Genomic DNA, 15,450 nt, shown 5'->3' with positions numbered 1-15,450 from the left:
CCGAAGGACAGAAGACTCTAGAAACGTCAAACTCGTCATCACAGCAGCGGACACGTTTAATGGTTGGCTCCTCTACAGTTACAAGACAGGCCTGAGGCAGTTTGCCCCCTTAGGGAGCGCTCCCCCAGCTTCACGCAGATGACAGTGACCCCAGGGTGCTGGTGGCCCGGGGTCCCCTGAGGACTGCAGAAGTCCTATGCTCTGCCAATCATGTAGACACGCAGCTGCCAGGGGCACAGGTGGGAAACGTGGAAGGGAGGAGAGCCCAAGCCGCCCCCGTCTCACAGCTGCAGGGCACCCAGGCCACAGCACCAGGGCCCGAGCTGTCCTCTCAGCCATAGAACAACCAGGCAGAGCTGCTGGTGCCTGATACATCCCTGGGGCATGGCTGGTCAGGGAGCCGCTCTCCCGTTGACGCCGCCTGGGCCTGCCCCTGCAGGGCCCGGGAACTGAGCCCTCTCTGTTTCTCTGAGAGGCTGGGGCAGAGCCCTCGGTGGCTCTGGAAGGCAGCTTCGAGGCGGCCTTAGTCAGGGGAGGCATGTGGGCGTCGCGTCCAGAATCTTCCGTGCTATGGAGGTGAGTGCGGCGAAGGTGGGGCTCCCGGGGAACTCCCGGATGAAGTCGTGGCCCTCCTCCAGGCTCCTCATGAGCTCGGGGTCCAGGGGCACAGAGCCTGCAGGGCACAGTGGAGGTCATGGCGCTGTGTCTGCACCTCCCGCTCCCAGCATGGGCTCAGCTGACCACAAGTGGATGCACCCGAACCACCCGTGCCTGTAGAGGGCCTTGAGAAGGGCGCGGGTGGATGAGCCACAGGTCGCAGTGGTGCGGCGTGTGGCCTGAGAGTGGAAGAAACAGCTCCCATCCCCTCCTCTCCCTCGGGCCCTGGGGGCACGGAGGTCAAACCCACCCAGGGCAGAGACGGAATGGGAGGCCGGGACCCCAGCACCAGCTTGGAACACTCACCTAAGAAGGGCACCCCGGCGAGCCGGGCCAGCTCCTCCCCGCCGCCCCTGGAGAAGACGCTGGTGCACTCCTAGGAGATGGCGGTGAGCCCAGCGCCATCCCAGGCCCCGCCTCGGCCTGCCTGCCACCCCCACCGGTCAGGCGCTGCCTCGGTCCCCCTGCAACCCCCGGGACTCACGGTGCAGTGTGGGCAGGTGAAGCCGCTCATGTTCTCCACGACCCCCATCACCCGCAAGCCCGTCTTCCTGCAGAAGGTCAGCTCGCGCCTCACATCCCCCACGGACACCGCCTGAGGGGCGGGAGCCAAGGCTGCGGTCTGCTGGGCTCGGCCAGGCGCACAGGCAGGGAGACCCGCCCAGCCCGCTGGGAAGCAGCCCACAGGGACTTGGGAAGGGGCCGAAGCGGTACCTGCGGTGTGGTGACCACGAGGGCCCCCAGGGGTTGGTGGGGGCGCAGGGCTTCTATGGTAGCCATGTGCTCATCGGAGGTCCCCGGGGGCGTGTCCACCACCAGGTAGTCCAGCTCCCCCCAGGCCACGTCGGACACAAACTGCTTTATCAGCGCTGCAAAGATGGGACAGACGGGGCGGTCAGGGCAGGGCAGGTCTGCACACGTGGCCCTGTGCCACTAAGAACCAGCCAGGTCAGGCCGAGGAGCTGCAGTCCATCACATGTCACTTGCCACCAGCCTCCATCACAGGCTCTCGGGAGGCCCTGGAGCAACGCAGGAGCCGGCCAGGCCCTGACCAGGAGTGCAAAGATGGGGCCAGGGCCGTCTACAGCGTCCCTTTCTCCAGCATCCAGCCCCTGCCCACAGAGCCCCCCCAACCGACTCCCCAAGGCCGCAAATGAGAACACGGAGCCGGGACCCTCCAGGGGTCTGTCGCCACACATGGCAGCACCCAGATTCTCCGCGGCGGACGCCCCCCGGTGCACCCAGATTCTCCGCGGCGGACGCCCCCCGGTGCACCCAGATTCTCCGCGGCGGACGCCCCCCGGTGCACCCAGATTCTCCGCGGCGGACGCCCCCCGGTGCACCCAGATTCTCCGCGGCGGACGCCCCCCGGTGCACCCAGATTCTCCGCGGCGGACGCCCCCCGGTGCACCCAGATTCTATGCCTCACTCCCACCAGCCTCTCCCTGCCTTTGGGGGCGTCTAATGCCACCTGCTCCAGAGGCACCAGAACCCCCTCAGCTCTGCCCGATGACCTGCCCCACGGGGGCCCCAGGTCCCTGCATGCCGTGGCCAGGGTCTCAGAAGACCCCGCTCCCTCTGACCGGGAATGGGGGTCGGCTGTGTGGCAGCACAGACCCAACTCGAGACACCCCCAGCCAGAGCCCTGGGTCTGGTCGCGGGTGTCCTGTGCAGGTCCCAGGCACAGGCCTGGCTGCTGGAGGGGGGCATTTCCACAGGAGAGGCCGGTGCCGACGCTAACACCTTCGATCAGGACAGTGGACAGGCCGCCGGGCCATTACCATTCTTCTTGGGGCCTCTCCACACCACGGCCTCGTCCGGCTTCTCCAGCAGGAAGCCCACGGACATGAGCGAGATGCTCTGCTCCCGGTCCAGGAAGACGGGTGCCCAGCCGCGGTCACACTGGTGCACGGCCCTGCCCTGTGCCCCAAACATGCGGGGGATGCTGGGGCCACACAGGTCCACGTCCAGGATCCCCACCTGCAAGGAGGGGCATAGCCTAGGCCGGGGGCACTGCCAGGCCTCTGCCGGGATGCAGGTGGCTGCCTGGGGCTCCGCCCAGTGAGGGGCAGGGCGCTCACCTTCTTGCCCGCATGGCGCAGGGCCAGGGCCAGCTCCGTGGAGATGGTGCTTTTCCCAACGCCCCCCTTTCCTGAGAGGACCAGGATGATGTGCCTGATGCCGGCCAGGTTTCCAGGCTCTGGTGAGAAACACGACAGAGAAGGTCAGGGCTCCTGGTGCCCACTGTGCCCACACACGGGGTCACCCACCACCTCCTGCACCCACATTCTGAGCGGGGCAGTGGTGAATCACCAGACCCAGAGGCGGCCCCTGCCCGGCTTCGCCCTGATGTAAAGACCTCCAGGCAGGTCCCCTGCAGCCCCAGACCCGGGGGGGTCCCTCTAAGACTACGGCACTCCCTGCACCCGCCTGAGGCTGTGCTGCTGACAGCGGAAACCGCCCAACTCTCCTCTCGGTGCATGCGCTCCTTCATGCGCGGGCGTGTGCAAGCTCGCACATGTGAGTGTCATGATCATGAGACTGCCAGCCCCCTGCTAATTCTAACGGAAACCAAACAGACTCCACCCTTTCCCCAGTCCATACACCCCGGGCTCGGCAGAGGCTGCCCTGGGCCTCCAGTTCTCAGGAGGGATGCTGGCAGCTGAGGGCCCAGGGTGGCAACAACCACGCGTTGCACACCGGCGTCCCTGGCTCTCGGCTCCTGCAATGTGCAGTAGGTGAGGGCAGCTGGCTGCTCCCTGCACAGCCCCAGCTCCTCTTCCTTCCAGGGTCCCGTCCTGTCCCTGCCACGTGGTGGCAGACACCTTGGCAACACCCCTACCTTCTCCCCCCTGCGCCCCGGCTGAGGTCACGCCCCTGTCTCCAGCACGCTGCTCCATTGCTGACAGGTCCCTGGAGGGCGCACGTGAGGGCTCCACACACGATGGGAGAAACCACCCCGTCCTGATCCGCCTCTCAAGGGCAGGTTCAAAGGCCCCCCAAGCCAAAGCCTGGTACGCGACAGGTCCTCAAACCTACAGAGGCTGCCTGAGGTCTCCCCCGGGGACACGGAAAAGCCAGCCCCAGCCCCACACTCCTGCAAACACAAAGCCCCGAGACCACAGCCTCTCGGTCACCCCTGAGGCAATAAGAGGGATTCTGACTTAAATCCCTGCAACACCAAGGGGTGCTGGGAGTGATCTGCGCAGAGAGAGGTGGGCACTTCTGTCAGGCCTGGGTCCTGACTGCCACACTGCCATCGGTGCTGGCGCCAGCGGCAGGGTTAACCCCCAGGGGCTTTCCTTGTTGGCAGAGGTGGGAACTGTGCCTGTCTGGTGGGTTGGGCTGAGCACCATGGTAAACGCAGGGACTAGTGTCAGGGAACCAGGACAACAACCCTTAAGGATCCCCCAAGAACGTTTCACTTCTCAGCAACCTGAGGCAGCTCCTAAGCCCGTTCTCAGCAAAGCACGGTCAGCATGAGCCTGCCAGGAGGCGCGGCTGTGCTGGAAGCACAGGACGGAGGCTGAGCACCATCTCCTTGCCCAATCTAGGCCTTCTGAATTTTTAAGTGCATATTTTCTCCATTTAAAGAAAGCTTGGGGCCGGGCGGTGGCTCACGTCTGTAAAATCCCAGCACTTTGGGATGCTGAGGCAAGGGGATCAAGAGGTCAGGAGATTGAGACCATCCTGGCCAACATGGTGAAACCCTGTCTCTACTAAAAATACAAAAAAATTAGCCAGGCAGGGTGGTGCGTGCCTGTTATCCCAGCTATTTGGGAAGTTGAGGCAGGAGAACTGCTTGAACCTGGGAGGTGGAGGTTGCAGTGAGCCGTCATCGAGATTGTGCCACTGCACTCCAGCCTGGGTAACAGAGCGAGTCTCCGTCTCCCCACAACAAAAAAAATAAAAGCTTGGACTAGGTGCAGTGGCTCACGCCTGTAATCCCAGCACTCTGAGAGGCCAAAGTGGAAGCATCACTTCAGCCCAGGAGTTCCAGACCACTCTCAACAACGTATTAAGACCCCATGTCTACACATTAAAAAACGAGCCAGGCGGGGTGGTGCATCCTGTGGTCCCAGGTACTCAGGAGGCTGATGTGGGAGGGTCGCTTGAGCCCCGGAGGACAAGGCTGCAGTGAATTATGATCGCGCCACTGCACTCCAGCCTTAGCGATAGTAAGACCCTGTCTCAAAAAAGAAAAAAAAAAAGCTTCCACCAATCTCAGTAACATCCTTACTTTGTAATAAATCCGTCCTGATAATAAGGACAGGCTTTTCCAGGCTTCTCCTCTGGAATAAGACTCCAGCACTGGATTTCTAATCTGTCAGAGTTGTGCTACAAGCCCGTGCGGTCCGAGGAATGTTTTCTTTTGGGTACCGGACTCGAGGTCTCTCGGAAGAGAAATGCGGCTCCCACTACTCAGGGGAGCCCGCGGCGCTGACCTGGCGAACGCATCGTCCGCACTGGTGTGAATTCCGTCCCGCGCAACTTTCACTTTTCTGAACTTAGAGCGCCACTTCCACAAATAACTAAAAGCAGGTGACGCCGGCGTCCGTCTTACCTTCATGACTACGCACATGAGACCTATTTAAAGACACGGTCTCGCTCCTGCCCGGCCTGCGGTGCAGCTGCGACCGCGGCCGCGACCTCGCGACCTCCAGCGTAGCGGGGCCCACAGGCGCCACCGCGCCCGCCTACAACGCGGTGCTCCACAAAGTTTCCTTTAAAACCTCCCCCAGCTCCACGACTCAGGCCCTCCGAGGTCACGGACGTTCCGCATCCAATCCGCGGCACGCGGAAAACGACCGTGTTTAGAAAACGCCGGCGCCGCGGCCTCTGGCCCAGCCCAGCCATGCCGGCCGGTGATGGTCGCACTGGAGGCGCGCGACGCAGCGAGGCCGCCCCGGGATAGGGCGCGGCGGGGCCCCAGGCGAAGCCCCGTCCCGGCTCCGCTCCCTGGCCCGCCACTCACCGGCCGCCGCCTCCATCCCGCCGCCGCCAGGAGCTCGCGGCCGCCCTGCGCTTCCGCCTGCGGGCCGTCAGCCCCCCAGATGGAGCGAAGGGCCTTCCAACCAATGGGCAGTGCGTGCCCACCCCTGACTCCTCTTGATAGGCCTAGTCCTGCTGTCTCAGCCAATCAGATCGCGGAAGGAGCACCCTTGCCGGTTCCGCAGATTCCGGCGCAGATGACGACGCGGGCACGGACCTACTTTCGTGTCAACGCGGCCTGCGCGACCGCCTCCCCCCTGGGTCCAATGGGCGCGCAGGCTTTGTCGCCCATCGCTTGGGGACTGGCCAATAGGAACGTTGGATCAGGATAGACGGTTCCCGAAACCTCTCGGCAATAGCTTTGTCTCCCGACTCCCGCCCCCCCGCTCGAAGCTCCGTGACAGGTGTGCCCGCCCCTCGCTGCCGGAGCCAATGGGTGCAGGGGGCGGGGATTGTTTACGGCTCGCGCCCGGGCGGAAAGTGGGTCAGGGCCGGGCCAGCGGAGCGCGCTGCCGGGGCTGCAGGTGAGCGGCAGGTCGCGGGCCGCGGTCCCGGGCTCGGGGCGGGCGCGCTGACCTTGCGGGCGCGGCGGTAGCAGCGCGGCCAGGGCACCGCTTTTGTTCGTCTCCTGAGGGCCGCGCCCGAGAGAGGCTTCCCAGGCGCCGCCGACTCCGGAACCCGCGCGCCCGCGGGAGGGGACAGCCAGGCCGGGCGGTTCCGGCTGCACCCGCGCTCGCCTGGGGCTGGACAGGGTTCGGCGGTCCGGGCGCCGCGATCCTCCCCGGCTTCCCTGAAACCCCGCCCGGGGCCCAGCGGGCGTTGCCAGCCGCGAGCCCGGCGCAGGGGTCGACCCTGGAAGGCGAGGCGGAACCCACGGGGAGCAGGGCGGGGACCCTGGAGCTGGCGAGGGAGGGGCCCGGTCGATGGCCTGGGAAGCGCAGACCCGGCCCTCGCAGCCTTTTGCATTTTATGCCGGAACAGCGGCCAGCGCTGAGCAGGTTTTAAGATCTGTTTCACGAGGAGCCCAGGGGAAGGCGAGCTGAGCCGTGTGGCCCGGGAGATGATGGCGGGAGGAGGATGCAGGCGGGTGCGGCGGTCGGGCCGGGCATGAGGGGAAGGTGTCAGGGAGGGGTGACCACCGTGCTTCTGGCATGAGGAACTGAGAGGCCGGAGATGCCATTTGTCAAACTGGACGACGGAGGAGGAGCGAGTGGAGGTTTGAAGTGCCTGCGGGACAGGCGGGCGGGGCGGCCAGTTTCGTGAGGTGGAGCAGGAGACTGGGCTGGGATTCGCATTCCGGAGTCATGGGTGTCTGGGTGGCGTTTCACAGGGTCTACCTAGGTTTTATTGAGCTGCTCAGATCCTGGAGTGAGGTACGGGCTCCTGAAGCGTTCTGGAGCCCTGGCTGGGCACCGGCGCGGCCCCTGCAGTCCCCACTTTGAGTGGGTCCGTGGCCCAGCCTGGAAGCTCAGGGCTGGGAGCGCTGTGAGTCTAACTTTGCCCAGAGCCTGTGTTTCCTTCTAGATTCTTTCCACCATGGCCAGACGCCCCCGGAGCAGCAGGGCCTGGCACTTCGTCCTGAGTGCAGCCCGCCGAGACGCAGATGCCCGGGCTGTGGCTCTAGCAGGCTCCACTAACTGGGGCTACGACTCTGATGGGCAGGTAGGTCCCAGGGGGCCACGCGGACATGGCTGGGCTGAGGTATGGAGATGCCCTAGGCAGGCAGGCATTACCTGAACAGGGAATCAATCGGAGGGGAAGATGCTTCTGAGGCCAGAGGACCAGGCCAACCCTGGGCCTGTCTGCTGGGCACGCCACATTCAGTGAGACTCTTTAATTTGGCAAAGGACACACACAGCCTCAGGTGATGGGACCTCAGAACACACTGCATTCCTCACTGTGCTTTCTCTTCTGAAATCCATGGTCTGTGGAGAGGTTGGCAGTTGCTTTTGGTTCATTCAGCAGAAATCCTCCACTCTGGGGCTGGGCACTGTGGCTCACACCCATAAATCCTAGCACTTTGGGAGGCTGAAGGTGGAGGATCACTTGAGCCCAGGAATTTGAGACTTGCCTGGGCAACAGGGTGAAACTGTCTCTACAAAAAATTTAAAAATTTGCCAGGTGTGGTGGCACGTGCCTATAGTCCCAAACTACACAGGAGGCTGAGGTGGAAGGATTGCTTGAGCCAGGGAGGTCAAGGCCGTAGTGAGCTGTGATCACACCACTGCATTCCAGCCTGGGTGACACAGCTAGACCCTGACTCGAAAACAAAACAAAACAAAAAAATTCTTTGGTTTACCCAGTCCATTTCTGGAGGTGGCCGTCGTTAACTTGCTATGTGTCCTACCGGACGCTTCTGCCAGTGCAGACACACGTTCTTTGCTCAGAGACACGTGTGTTAAACCAAAACCGAAACCCTGGCGCTTGAAGGTAAACATTTCTGCACCTGCTTAGGGAGGCCCAGGAACCTGAAGGTGTTCACAACAGCCCAGGTGATCTGATGTGCCTGTGGGCTTTGCAGGCAGATCTGCCTGCACCCATGGCCCCTGACCTCCGCCTTAGCAGACCCTGAGGGCAGCTGCCTGGCCTGATGGGGTGCAGTGAGGCTGGGAGGGGTGGGGGTTCCTGTGGGGGGTGATTTCCCAGTCGGTTTCCTGATATGTCCCTTGCACCACAGTAGCAGTGTGGCTGTGCCTTCCTGCCCCACTTCTAGCTGCCACAGGTCATGTGCCCTGGAGCAGTCTGTCCTGGCCTCGCAGGGTCATGGCTGTGGGATGCGGGCGTGTCCACAGGCCAGTGTCTGACACACGCATGCTGCTTGTCCTGTCACCATGGGCCGTGTCCTTCCGGGGCTGCTGCTTGTGTGACCTGCTGCTGCTCTCTGCTGTCACAGCTCCCCTGCGCAGTTGTTCAGACTCAGCCAGGCGTCCTGGGAGGGGCTGGGCTCCCCTCCGAGTGAGGACTCCCTGAGCCCCGTGGGTCCACTAGGCCTTGGGGGCAAATTGGGAAGCAGGTCTTCCCCACCGGGTGGGGGCTGTCCTAGGGTCTCCTGGAGCTCCCTGCTCCAGCCAGGGAGAGGCCCTGACCTGCCTTCCCGCCCACCCCCAGCTCCTGCAGGTCACATGACCTGAGCCTCACAGGCTCGTGGCTGTGGGATGCAGGCGTGCCTACGGGCCGGGCAGTGTCCGACACACAGGGGCTGCTTGTCCTGTCACCAAATGGGCCTGCAGTCCGTTGTGGGTGGAGGTAGGCAGTGGCGTTCAGTCTGTCTCCTTCTCCAGGGAGCCCAGCCCTGGACCTGCCACACAAGTGCTCAGTTCTGTGCCCTGGCTTCTGACTCAGTGGGTCTACCCTGGCTTTGGGGACCCCCACTTCTAGGCAGTGGGCTAGAGTCCTCTGGGCCTGCCTTGTCTGTTGGGTGGGGCTGTCCCCTCCAGAGACGACAGTGTCCTGCCCTGAAGCTGGCTTTGGATAGGTCCATGTTCACCTGGAAGCTGGTGGCGCCCATGTCATGGTTCCCTGTGGCTTCTCCTGGACCAGCCCCCAACCTGTACCCTCACTGTCCCAAGGCTTCTGCCACAGGGCCCCCCTGGCCACTTAGCACTCTCCCTGCTGACCCCCTGGTCCATTCAGGCCCTGGGTGGCCCCCACAAAGCCTGTGACAGGGAGGAGGCTGGGAGGGGCCCCGCCTCCCACAAGGAGCTCACATTTCAGTGGGAGGAGGCCAAGAATCAGGACCAAGGAGAACTTCAGTGAAGCAAAAGAAGAAAAACAGAACAGGGATGAAGGGGCTGGAGAAGCCTCAGGTGACCACTGAAGCTGGCACCAGGAGGGGTGGGGCCTGTAGTGGGCACTGGGCAATGGGACCCTGTGGTGAGGCAGGGTCTGCTCAGGTAACAGGAAGGTCATTGGGCCACAGTGTGGTGGGGACTGCCCTGAGGCCAGGTGGTTGCAGCTGGGCCTGGTGCGGGGGTGGTGGCCTTGCCTGGGGCTGGTGGAGCAGGGAAGGTGTCCAAACGGTCTCAGCTCTGAGCAGGTAGGGCAGGCCAGGGCTCATCCACCATCTAGAAACCACTGGGAGGCCAGGCGGCCTTGGCTGTTGCTCAGTGGCTGGGCCTCCAGGGCCCTCCTGGTTGTGCAGAATGGGGCAGAGCTGGAGCCTGTTGGGAAGGAGCCTGGGCCATGCACTCGGGGTCCTGTGAAGTCCCTGGAGGCCTGGACCCCCATCCTTTCCTGGGTGGCTCAGGGAAGGGGAGGAAGAGACTCAGGCTGGGCTGGCAAGAGGGCAGGGGTGAGAGGGCAGGAGCGGGCGACAGGCAGGAACAGCCGGCCCTTCTCTCCCAGCACAGCGACTCGGACTCGGACCCCGAGTACTCTGCGCTGCCGCCATCCATCCCCAGTGCGGTGCCTGTGACCGGTGAGTCCTTCTGTGACTGTGCCGGGCAGAGCGAGGCCTCCTTCTGTAGCAGCCAGCATTCGGCCCACCGGGGCAAGGACTGTCAATGCGGAGAGGAAGATGAGTGTGAGATGGGGTCCGGCCCCTGCTGGGACTGCACTGTGGGCGGGCCTAGGGGTGGGCAGGGCAGAGCCCCATGGAGCTCTCAGAGCTGCCCCAGCCTGGGCCTCTCTTACAGATTTCGACTGGGTCTGGGATGACTTGAATAAGTCGTCAGCCACCCTGCTGAGCTGTGACAACCGCAAGGTCAGCTTCCACATGGAGTACAGCTGTGGCACAGCGGCCATCCGGGGCACCAAGGAGCTGGGGGAGGGCCAGCACTTCTGGGAGATCAAGATGACCTCGCCTGTCTACGGCACTGACATGGTAAGTTGCTCTGGCCCAGGGTGCTTCTGGGGGGCCTGGCCCCGGTGGCCCAGAGTGCCCTCTGCCCGTCCCCTGTACCTAGATGGTGGGCATCGGGACATCAGACGTGGACCTGGACAAATACCGCCACACGTTCTGCAGCCTGCTCGGCAGGGACGAGGACAGCTGGGGCCTCTCCTACACGGGTGCGTGAGGCCCAGGGTGGGGCGGGGCCGAGCCTGGAGCTCCTGGGCTCACTCCAACCCTGGCTGCCCCCAGGCCTCCTTCACCACAAGGGCGACAAGACCAGCTTCTCGTCGCGGTTTGGCCAGGGCTCCATCATCGGTGTGCACCTGGACACCTGGCACGGCACGCTCACCTTCTTTAAGAACAGGAAGTGCATAGGTGAGGCCGCCACAGGACTTGAGCTCCTCTCAGCTGTCACCCTGAGGGAGGCGGCCACCCCACCGCAGCCCAGCGGACACTGAGGTTTCCTGAAAGGGTTCCTCCCAGAAGCCTGAGGCCCCAGGGTCCCAGGGGCTGGGACAGCGAGGCCAGGCTAGAGTGGCAGGGCCAGCACGTGCACCCTCTGCCTTGCCTCAGCTGTGTCAGCTGCTCTGTGACATACATGCTAGGTGACTGTAGCATGTGGTCTGAGGGGCTGTGCTCGGTAGCTGTCCCCTTCCCTGCCTGGGGTTCAGGCTAGGCTCCTCCCTTCCAGGCGTGGCAGCCACCAAGCTGCAGAACAAGAGGTTCTACCCGATGGTGTGCTCCACGGCAGCCCGAAGCAGCATGAAGGTTACCCGTTCCTGCGCCAGTGCTACCTCCCTCCAGTACCTCTGCTGCCACCGCCTGCGCCAGCTGCGGCCAGACTCGGGGGACACGCTGGAGGGCCTGCCCCTGCCACCAGGCCTCAAGCAGGTGCTACACAACAAGCTGGGCTGGGTCCTGAGCATGAGTTGCAGCCGCCGCAAGGCCCCAGTGTCTGATCCCCAGGCAGCGACCTCGGCCCACCCCAGCAGTCGCGAGCCCCGGCCCTGCCAGAGGAAGCGCTGCCGCCGGACCTAACTTCCCAGTGGAAACTGTCTTGGGCTGGGACAGCCGTTTCCTGTCCCTTTCTTCCAGCCACACTCCAGGGCGGAGTTGGATGAGGCCCGTCTGGAGGGAGCCATCTCTTGCCTCCCGAGGCTGGGACAGTCCTTTCTGTGGAGGCTCTAAGGACCCTCTGCTGCTGGGCTGGGTGGGGAAGCAGCTGCCCTGAGCCCCAGGTCCTGTGGGAGGCTGTGAGGAGGGCCTGGCTGGAGCCCGCCGTTGCTCTTCCCACAGGGACTCGGATTTTCCTAACTTGGTCTGCATGCTGTCGGCGGCTGCCCTGCCGTCGTAGACTTAAGTGACTGCAATAAATGTAGAGTTGATGTCTGATACCCACGTGGCGTGAGCTGAAACACATCCATGCAGAGGCCAGGCTTGTGAGCATCCTGGGCCTTCTCCCAGGTTTCACTGCCCCCAACATCCTCAGGAGTCCCCTACTGCCTCTGGCTGAGGGTGCCACACCCCAAGCCTCCAGGTGGCAGTGGGGCCCTGGTGCTGCCTTCTGGCCCCTGCCAAGTGTGTGTGTGTGTGGGGGGGGCGGGTGGCACACAGCCCTGCTGCTGAGCTCCCCTGTGGCCAGTGTGTCCAGGACTCAGCACAGGAATCACCAGCCATCTGCCAGCCAGAAGGCCCTCTTCTCATCCCAGCTACCTAAAACTTCCCCTGCAACCACCCACCCTCCCCGAGGTCAGACCTGCTCAGCCAGAGGCTGAGAACCCAACCCACGTATGGCTGGGGTCCTCCCCCACTGCGCCAGGGTATCTGGTCTGTCCCCAAGGATGCATGCTGTCCTGGTGGTCCCATGTGTGGTCAGGAGCCCAGGTCCAGCAGGAGGTCGGGGTTGGCCGTGGTCAGGAAGAGGCAGATGCGGCGGGAGAGGTCAGGCCCCACCCTGCGGGGACGCCCGCCTTCACTGGGCAGCACAGGGAGGTCAGCCAGGAGGCCCATGCGCTCCTGCTCCGTGCTGCAGGCCTCCAGCGCCTAGGGGCAGGCAGAGGTATGAGAGGGTGCCTGGGGACTGGGCCTCTGCACCTGGAGGGGTTTGAGGAGGGAGGGGCCCACCTGCTGCAGAAGGCGAGGGGAGGGGAAGGCTGTGACCACCGCATCGGCCACGGCTGGGCTGACTCGACTAAACTGCCTGATCTGCCTCCGCCAGGCCCCCCGCAGCCCTGTGCCGTCTCTTGCCACCGGCTCGCCGGCTGCCCAGCGCCCTGCTGTGCAGAAGGAAAAGGCCTGGGATTCCCGGTACTGCCTGGGGACAGGGAAGGACAGGGAGAAGCCTTTTAGAACCTCAGCTGAGCAGCTCCCCAGAGGCCGGGGAGGCACCACCACCACCTTGAGGTGATCCTGTCCCCTGCCCCCTTCAGTCCAGGTGTCACGCACTTGAGGGGACACTGGGCGAGAGCCTTGGTGATGGCGCACACGTGCTGACTCAGCTCCTGCCACGAGGCCACCAGTAGCACGTCCAGGTTTGCCCAGAGCTGCAGGAGCACCAGGGCCTGGGGAGGGGGCAAGCCGGTGAGCAGGAGCCAGAGGAAGGCTCCCCGGGACACAGCTGATAGCTGCCCCATGTGCCACACTGGGAACCAAACCCAGCCAGCAGCCCAATCACTGGGACCCAGGCCACCTGACTCACTCAGCTCAGACAGGCCCTCACCTCTTCCACCTGCGGCCAGCCGATGGCCACCTCGGCACCGGCCACCTTCGGGCTTTCCGGCTGCTGTGTCCCCCGGGCAGTGTGCTGGCGAGACCTGAGCAGAGGTGACCATTCCTCCCCGCTCCCCATGGGGCCTGCCCTGCCAGAGCATGGCCTCTGCCAGAGCCCACCTGGGGAAGTGGGATCAGCTGTGCCACAGCAACCCCAGAAGTGCGCCCACCTCCCCTGAACCCCCGTCCCAGCCAGCCCTGCTGTGGGCATAGGAGTGAGCGGTACCACAGGTAGGCATCCAGCCCGATGACAGCCAGGTGGGACCGGGCGGTGGTCTCAGGGGAGATCCAGGGCATCCAGCGAGTCGGGCCAGAGATCTGAAGACGAGAACGTGTGACACAGTTGTTCACGGGAGGCTGCGGCTCAGGGCCATGGGCCACCAGGCCACAGCTGGTTTGCAGAACAGCAAGCCTGAGAAAGAGCCAGTGGTGTCCAGAGGAGCCTGTTCTGTTACCCCTTCTGAGAAAACCAGCTCTGCCTCCCACGAGGCCAAGAAGGCTAAGGAGACCCCTGGAGTGGCTGCCTGGGCACATCTCAGTTCCACTGAGCCCCTCATCCTGGCCCACCTCTGTATTCCAGCCTAGCTTTGACCTAGCACAAAGCAAGGGCTTGAGAGACTCATCCTTGGACGCAGGGACCTGACGGGGGGTCTGGCCTAACCCCATGCTGCCTGGTGCAACAGCACCTGAGCACTGCTCCTTGCAGGCAGGGGCCGGGCTGTCCGCTGTCAGAGGACGAACACAGCCCGCCTGCAGCCTACTACCCAGACCCCGGCCTCCTGGCACTTCTCAGGACCCTCTAGGAGCAGCTGTAGCCTCCACAGGTGCCCAGGAGCTTTCTCCATCTCACCCTAGAAACCTCTACGGTTTCGGATCAGAGGGGAATCCCGGCCTGCCCCATGCCCCCTCCAGCCCCGTCTACAAGGGCGGGGACCGGCAGCGCAGGCGCCTCCCGGCTGGGAACCCACCCCTCCTAACTGGAGACGGACTACTGCCACCACCCGAGCACCTGGGTCAGTGTGGCGACGCCCTGCAGAAACTCCTCGGCCTCCAGCAGCAGCAGGAATTCCTGTTCATCTGCAGCCCACACTTCAGGAGGCAGCTGTGGGGACATGGGGACGCGCTGCTGCCTGTCTCAACCCCGGGTGCCCCAGGGGCCCTGCCTGGGCAGTCTAGCAGCAACGCGGTCCGTGGCCCCAGCCAAGCCCAGGACCTGACAGGACTGCTCTACAGAAGCCCAGGTCAGGTCTGTGGGGCCGGCAGGAATCCTGACCACAGCCTGACTCCGGCCGGAACCTTATCCAGCCAGCTCGGCTCTTTACCAGCAGAACGGCTTGGGCACCCCCCCTTTCCGCTCTCCATCCGTGGTTTACCATCCGCGAGACGCGCACCTCCCAGGGCAGCTGCCTCAGGGACAGCTCCAGGACTGAAATCATGGAAGCAAAACAGCCAACTCGGGGCTGGCCCTCGGGAACCCGCGAGCACTCACGCTGCGGGGGCAGGGGTCGGGACTCGCTCGGGTCCACCGCAGGCTGCGGGCCGGGCGCTGGGGCTCGATGCGGCACTCGCAGCCCAGGGCCTCCAGGGCCTCCATCAGGACGTCGGCACCAGCGTCTTCCAGGATGGCTGGGACCAGGGGAGAGGAGCGCGGTCACTGCTTCCCTCCACCCTCGCGAGCGCCCTACCTGGGCGGGGGCGCGGACCCGGCAGTCTGCATTCGGCACAAACCCCCGACTGGGAAGCGCGCCCGGCCCCAGGACCCTCGGCGCGCGCGCCCTGCCCCGTCGGACGGAGGGCGCCGCCTGGCGGAGAAAGACCTTTCCTACCCCGAGCATCGCCCGTGCCCTCCGCCGCACCTGGGTCCACGCACACCGCCAGGCGCTTCAGGACCTGCTCCGGCCGTAGCAGCCGCAACGCCTCGGCAGCCGCCCTGCGCTCCCCTGCTGGGTCCCGGGCTCTCGGGGCGGCCTCCGAGCCGGCGGGGCCCTCAGCGTCGGAGTCTGAGATCTCCCAGGTTGGAGGTCGCCGCTGACCGCTCCCGCCCCGTCCCCGTCCCCGGCCCCGGCCCCGGCCCTGGCGAGAGACCCCCGCCCTCCCGGGTCCAACCCGCGCCATGGCCGGACCGACTTCTTTTTCGCTTCCGGCCGCGCCCGAACACTTTAGCCTGGGACACCGGCCTCTTCCGGTGGCTTCCGGCCGCA

At 64.4% G+C, this 15,450-nt stretch overlaps 3 protein-coding genes across 10 annotated transcripts; 1 reads left to right on the top strand and 2 right to left on the bottom strand.

Annotated features, from left to right (window-relative positions):
* Nucleotides 1–32: 32 nt before the first annotated feature.
* NUBP2 (NUBP iron-sulfur cluster assembly factor 2, cytosolic) lies at nt 33–7,540 on the bottom strand. 3 transcript variants are annotated; one of them, XM_007981719.3, is made up of 7 exons: nt 5,633–5,751; nt 2,739–2,857; nt 2,439–2,637; nt 1,372–1,526; nt 1,142–1,252; nt 964–1,033; nt 33–673 (listed from the first exon to the last, which is right to left on the bottom strand). In XM_007981719.3, exons 1-7 carry the CDS (start codon nt 5,646–5,648, stop codon nt 528–530), a joined length of 816 nt encoding a protein of 271 aa, XP_007979910.3. In that variant the 5' UTR covers nt 5,649–5,751; the 3' UTR covers nt 33–527. The 3 variants fall into 3 exon arrangements, with proteins under 3 accessions (XP_007979910.3, XP_007979916.3, XP_072871120.1); XM_007981725.3 differs by lacking the exon at nt 5,633–5,751 and adding an exon at nt 5,222–5,603; XM_073015019.1 differs by lacking the exons at nt 2,439–2,637; nt 5,633–5,751 and adding an exon at nt 7,383–7,540.
* Nucleotides 6,180–11,872, top strand: SPSB3 (splA/ryanodine receptor domain and SOCS box containing 3). 2 transcript variants are annotated; one of them, XM_037990031.2, is made up of 7 exons: nt 6,180–6,647; nt 7,174–7,311; nt 9,994–10,171; nt 10,284–10,471; nt 10,554–10,656; nt 10,730–10,855; nt 11,172–11,872. In XM_037990031.2, exons 1-7 carry the CDS (start codon nt 6,573–6,575, stop codon nt 11,516–11,518), a joined length of 1,155 nt encoding a protein of 384 aa, XP_037845959.2. In that variant the 5' UTR covers nt 6,180–6,572; the 3' UTR covers nt 11,519–11,872. The 2 variants fall into 2 exon arrangements, with proteins under 2 accessions (XP_037845959.2, XP_007979959.2); XM_007981768.3 differs by lacking the exons at nt 6,180–6,647; nt 7,174–7,311 and adding an exon at nt 9,370–9,455.
* Nucleotides 7,469–15,367, bottom strand: EME2 (essential meiotic structure-specific endonuclease subunit 2). Of its 5 annotated transcripts, XM_007981813.3 has the most exons (8): nt 15,106–15,367; nt 14,739–14,875; nt 14,259–14,351; nt 13,476–13,567; nt 13,200–13,293; nt 12,926–13,041; nt 12,605–12,794; nt 7,469–12,523 (listed from the first exon to the last, which is right to left on the bottom strand). In XM_007981813.3, the coding sequence occupies exons 1-8, from the start codon at nt 15,362–15,364 to the stop codon at nt 12,353–12,355; spliced, it is 1,152 nt and encodes a 383-aa protein (XP_007980004.3). In that variant the 5' UTR covers nt 15,365–15,367; the 3' UTR covers nt 7,469–12,352. The 5 variants fall into 5 exon arrangements, 4 of the variants coding, with proteins under 4 accessions (XP_007980004.3, XP_072871117.1, XP_072871118.1 ...); XM_073015016.1 differs by having other exon boundaries at nt 12,926–13,369; nt 14,739–15,218; XR_012092889.1 differs by lacking the exon at nt 15,106–15,367 and having other exon boundaries at nt 7,469–8,547; nt 9,635–12,523; nt 12,926–13,369; nt 13,476–14,849.
* Between the last annotated feature and the right edge of the window lie 83 nt (nt 15,368–15,450).

The sequence above is a fragment of the Chlorocebus sabaeus genome, chromosome 5, assembly GCF_047675955.1.
Source record: "Chlorocebus sabaeus isolate Y175 chromosome 5, mChlSab1.0.hap1, whole genome shotgun sequence".
Lineage (NCBI taxonomy): Eukaryota > Metazoa > Chordata > Mammalia > Primates > Cercopithecidae > Chlorocebus > Chlorocebus sabaeus.
Note: the sequence above shows the minus strand (reverse complement) of the source record. Positions and strands in the feature narration are given on the sequence as shown.

Excerpts from the sequence above, each read along its gene's own strand:
- NUBP2 (XM_007981719.3), bottom strand. Across the intron at positions 2,638-2,738 it reads TGCGCCATGCGGGCAAGAAG|GTGGGGATCCTGGACGTGGA; the intron begins GTGAGCGCCCTG and ends CCCTCCTTGCAG. Across the intron at positions 1,034-1,141 it reads TCACCTGCCCACACTGCACC|GAGTGCACCAGCGTCTTCTC; the intron begins GTGAGTCCCGGG and ends GCCATCTCCTAG.
- SPSB3 (XM_037990031.2), top strand. The coding sequence starts at position 6,573 with ATGGCCTGGGAAGCGCAGACCCGGCCCTCGCAGCCTTTTGCATTTTAT. Across the intron at positions 7,312-9,993 it reads GCTACGACTCTGATGGGCAG|CACAGCGACTCGGACTCGGA; the intron begins GTAGGTCCCAGG and ends CTTCTCTCCCAG. Across the intron at positions 10,657-10,729 it reads CTGGGGCCTCTCCTACACGG|GCCTCCTTCACCACAAGGGC; the intron begins GTGCGTGAGGCC and ends GGCTGCCCCCAG.
- EME2 (XM_073015015.1), bottom strand. The coding sequence starts at position 13,915 with ATGGGGTTAGGCCAGACCCCCCGTCAGGTCCCTGCGTCCAAGGATGAG. Across the intron at positions 13,370-13,475 it reads GGGCTGGATGCCTACCTGTG|GTGGGCTCTGGCAGAGGCCA; the intron begins GTACCGCTCACT and ends CCACTTCCCCAG. Across the intron at positions 12,795-12,925 it reads CTCGCCCAGTGTCCCCTCAA|GCAGTACCGGGAATCCCAGG; the intron begins GTGCGTGACACC and ends CCCTGTCCCCAG.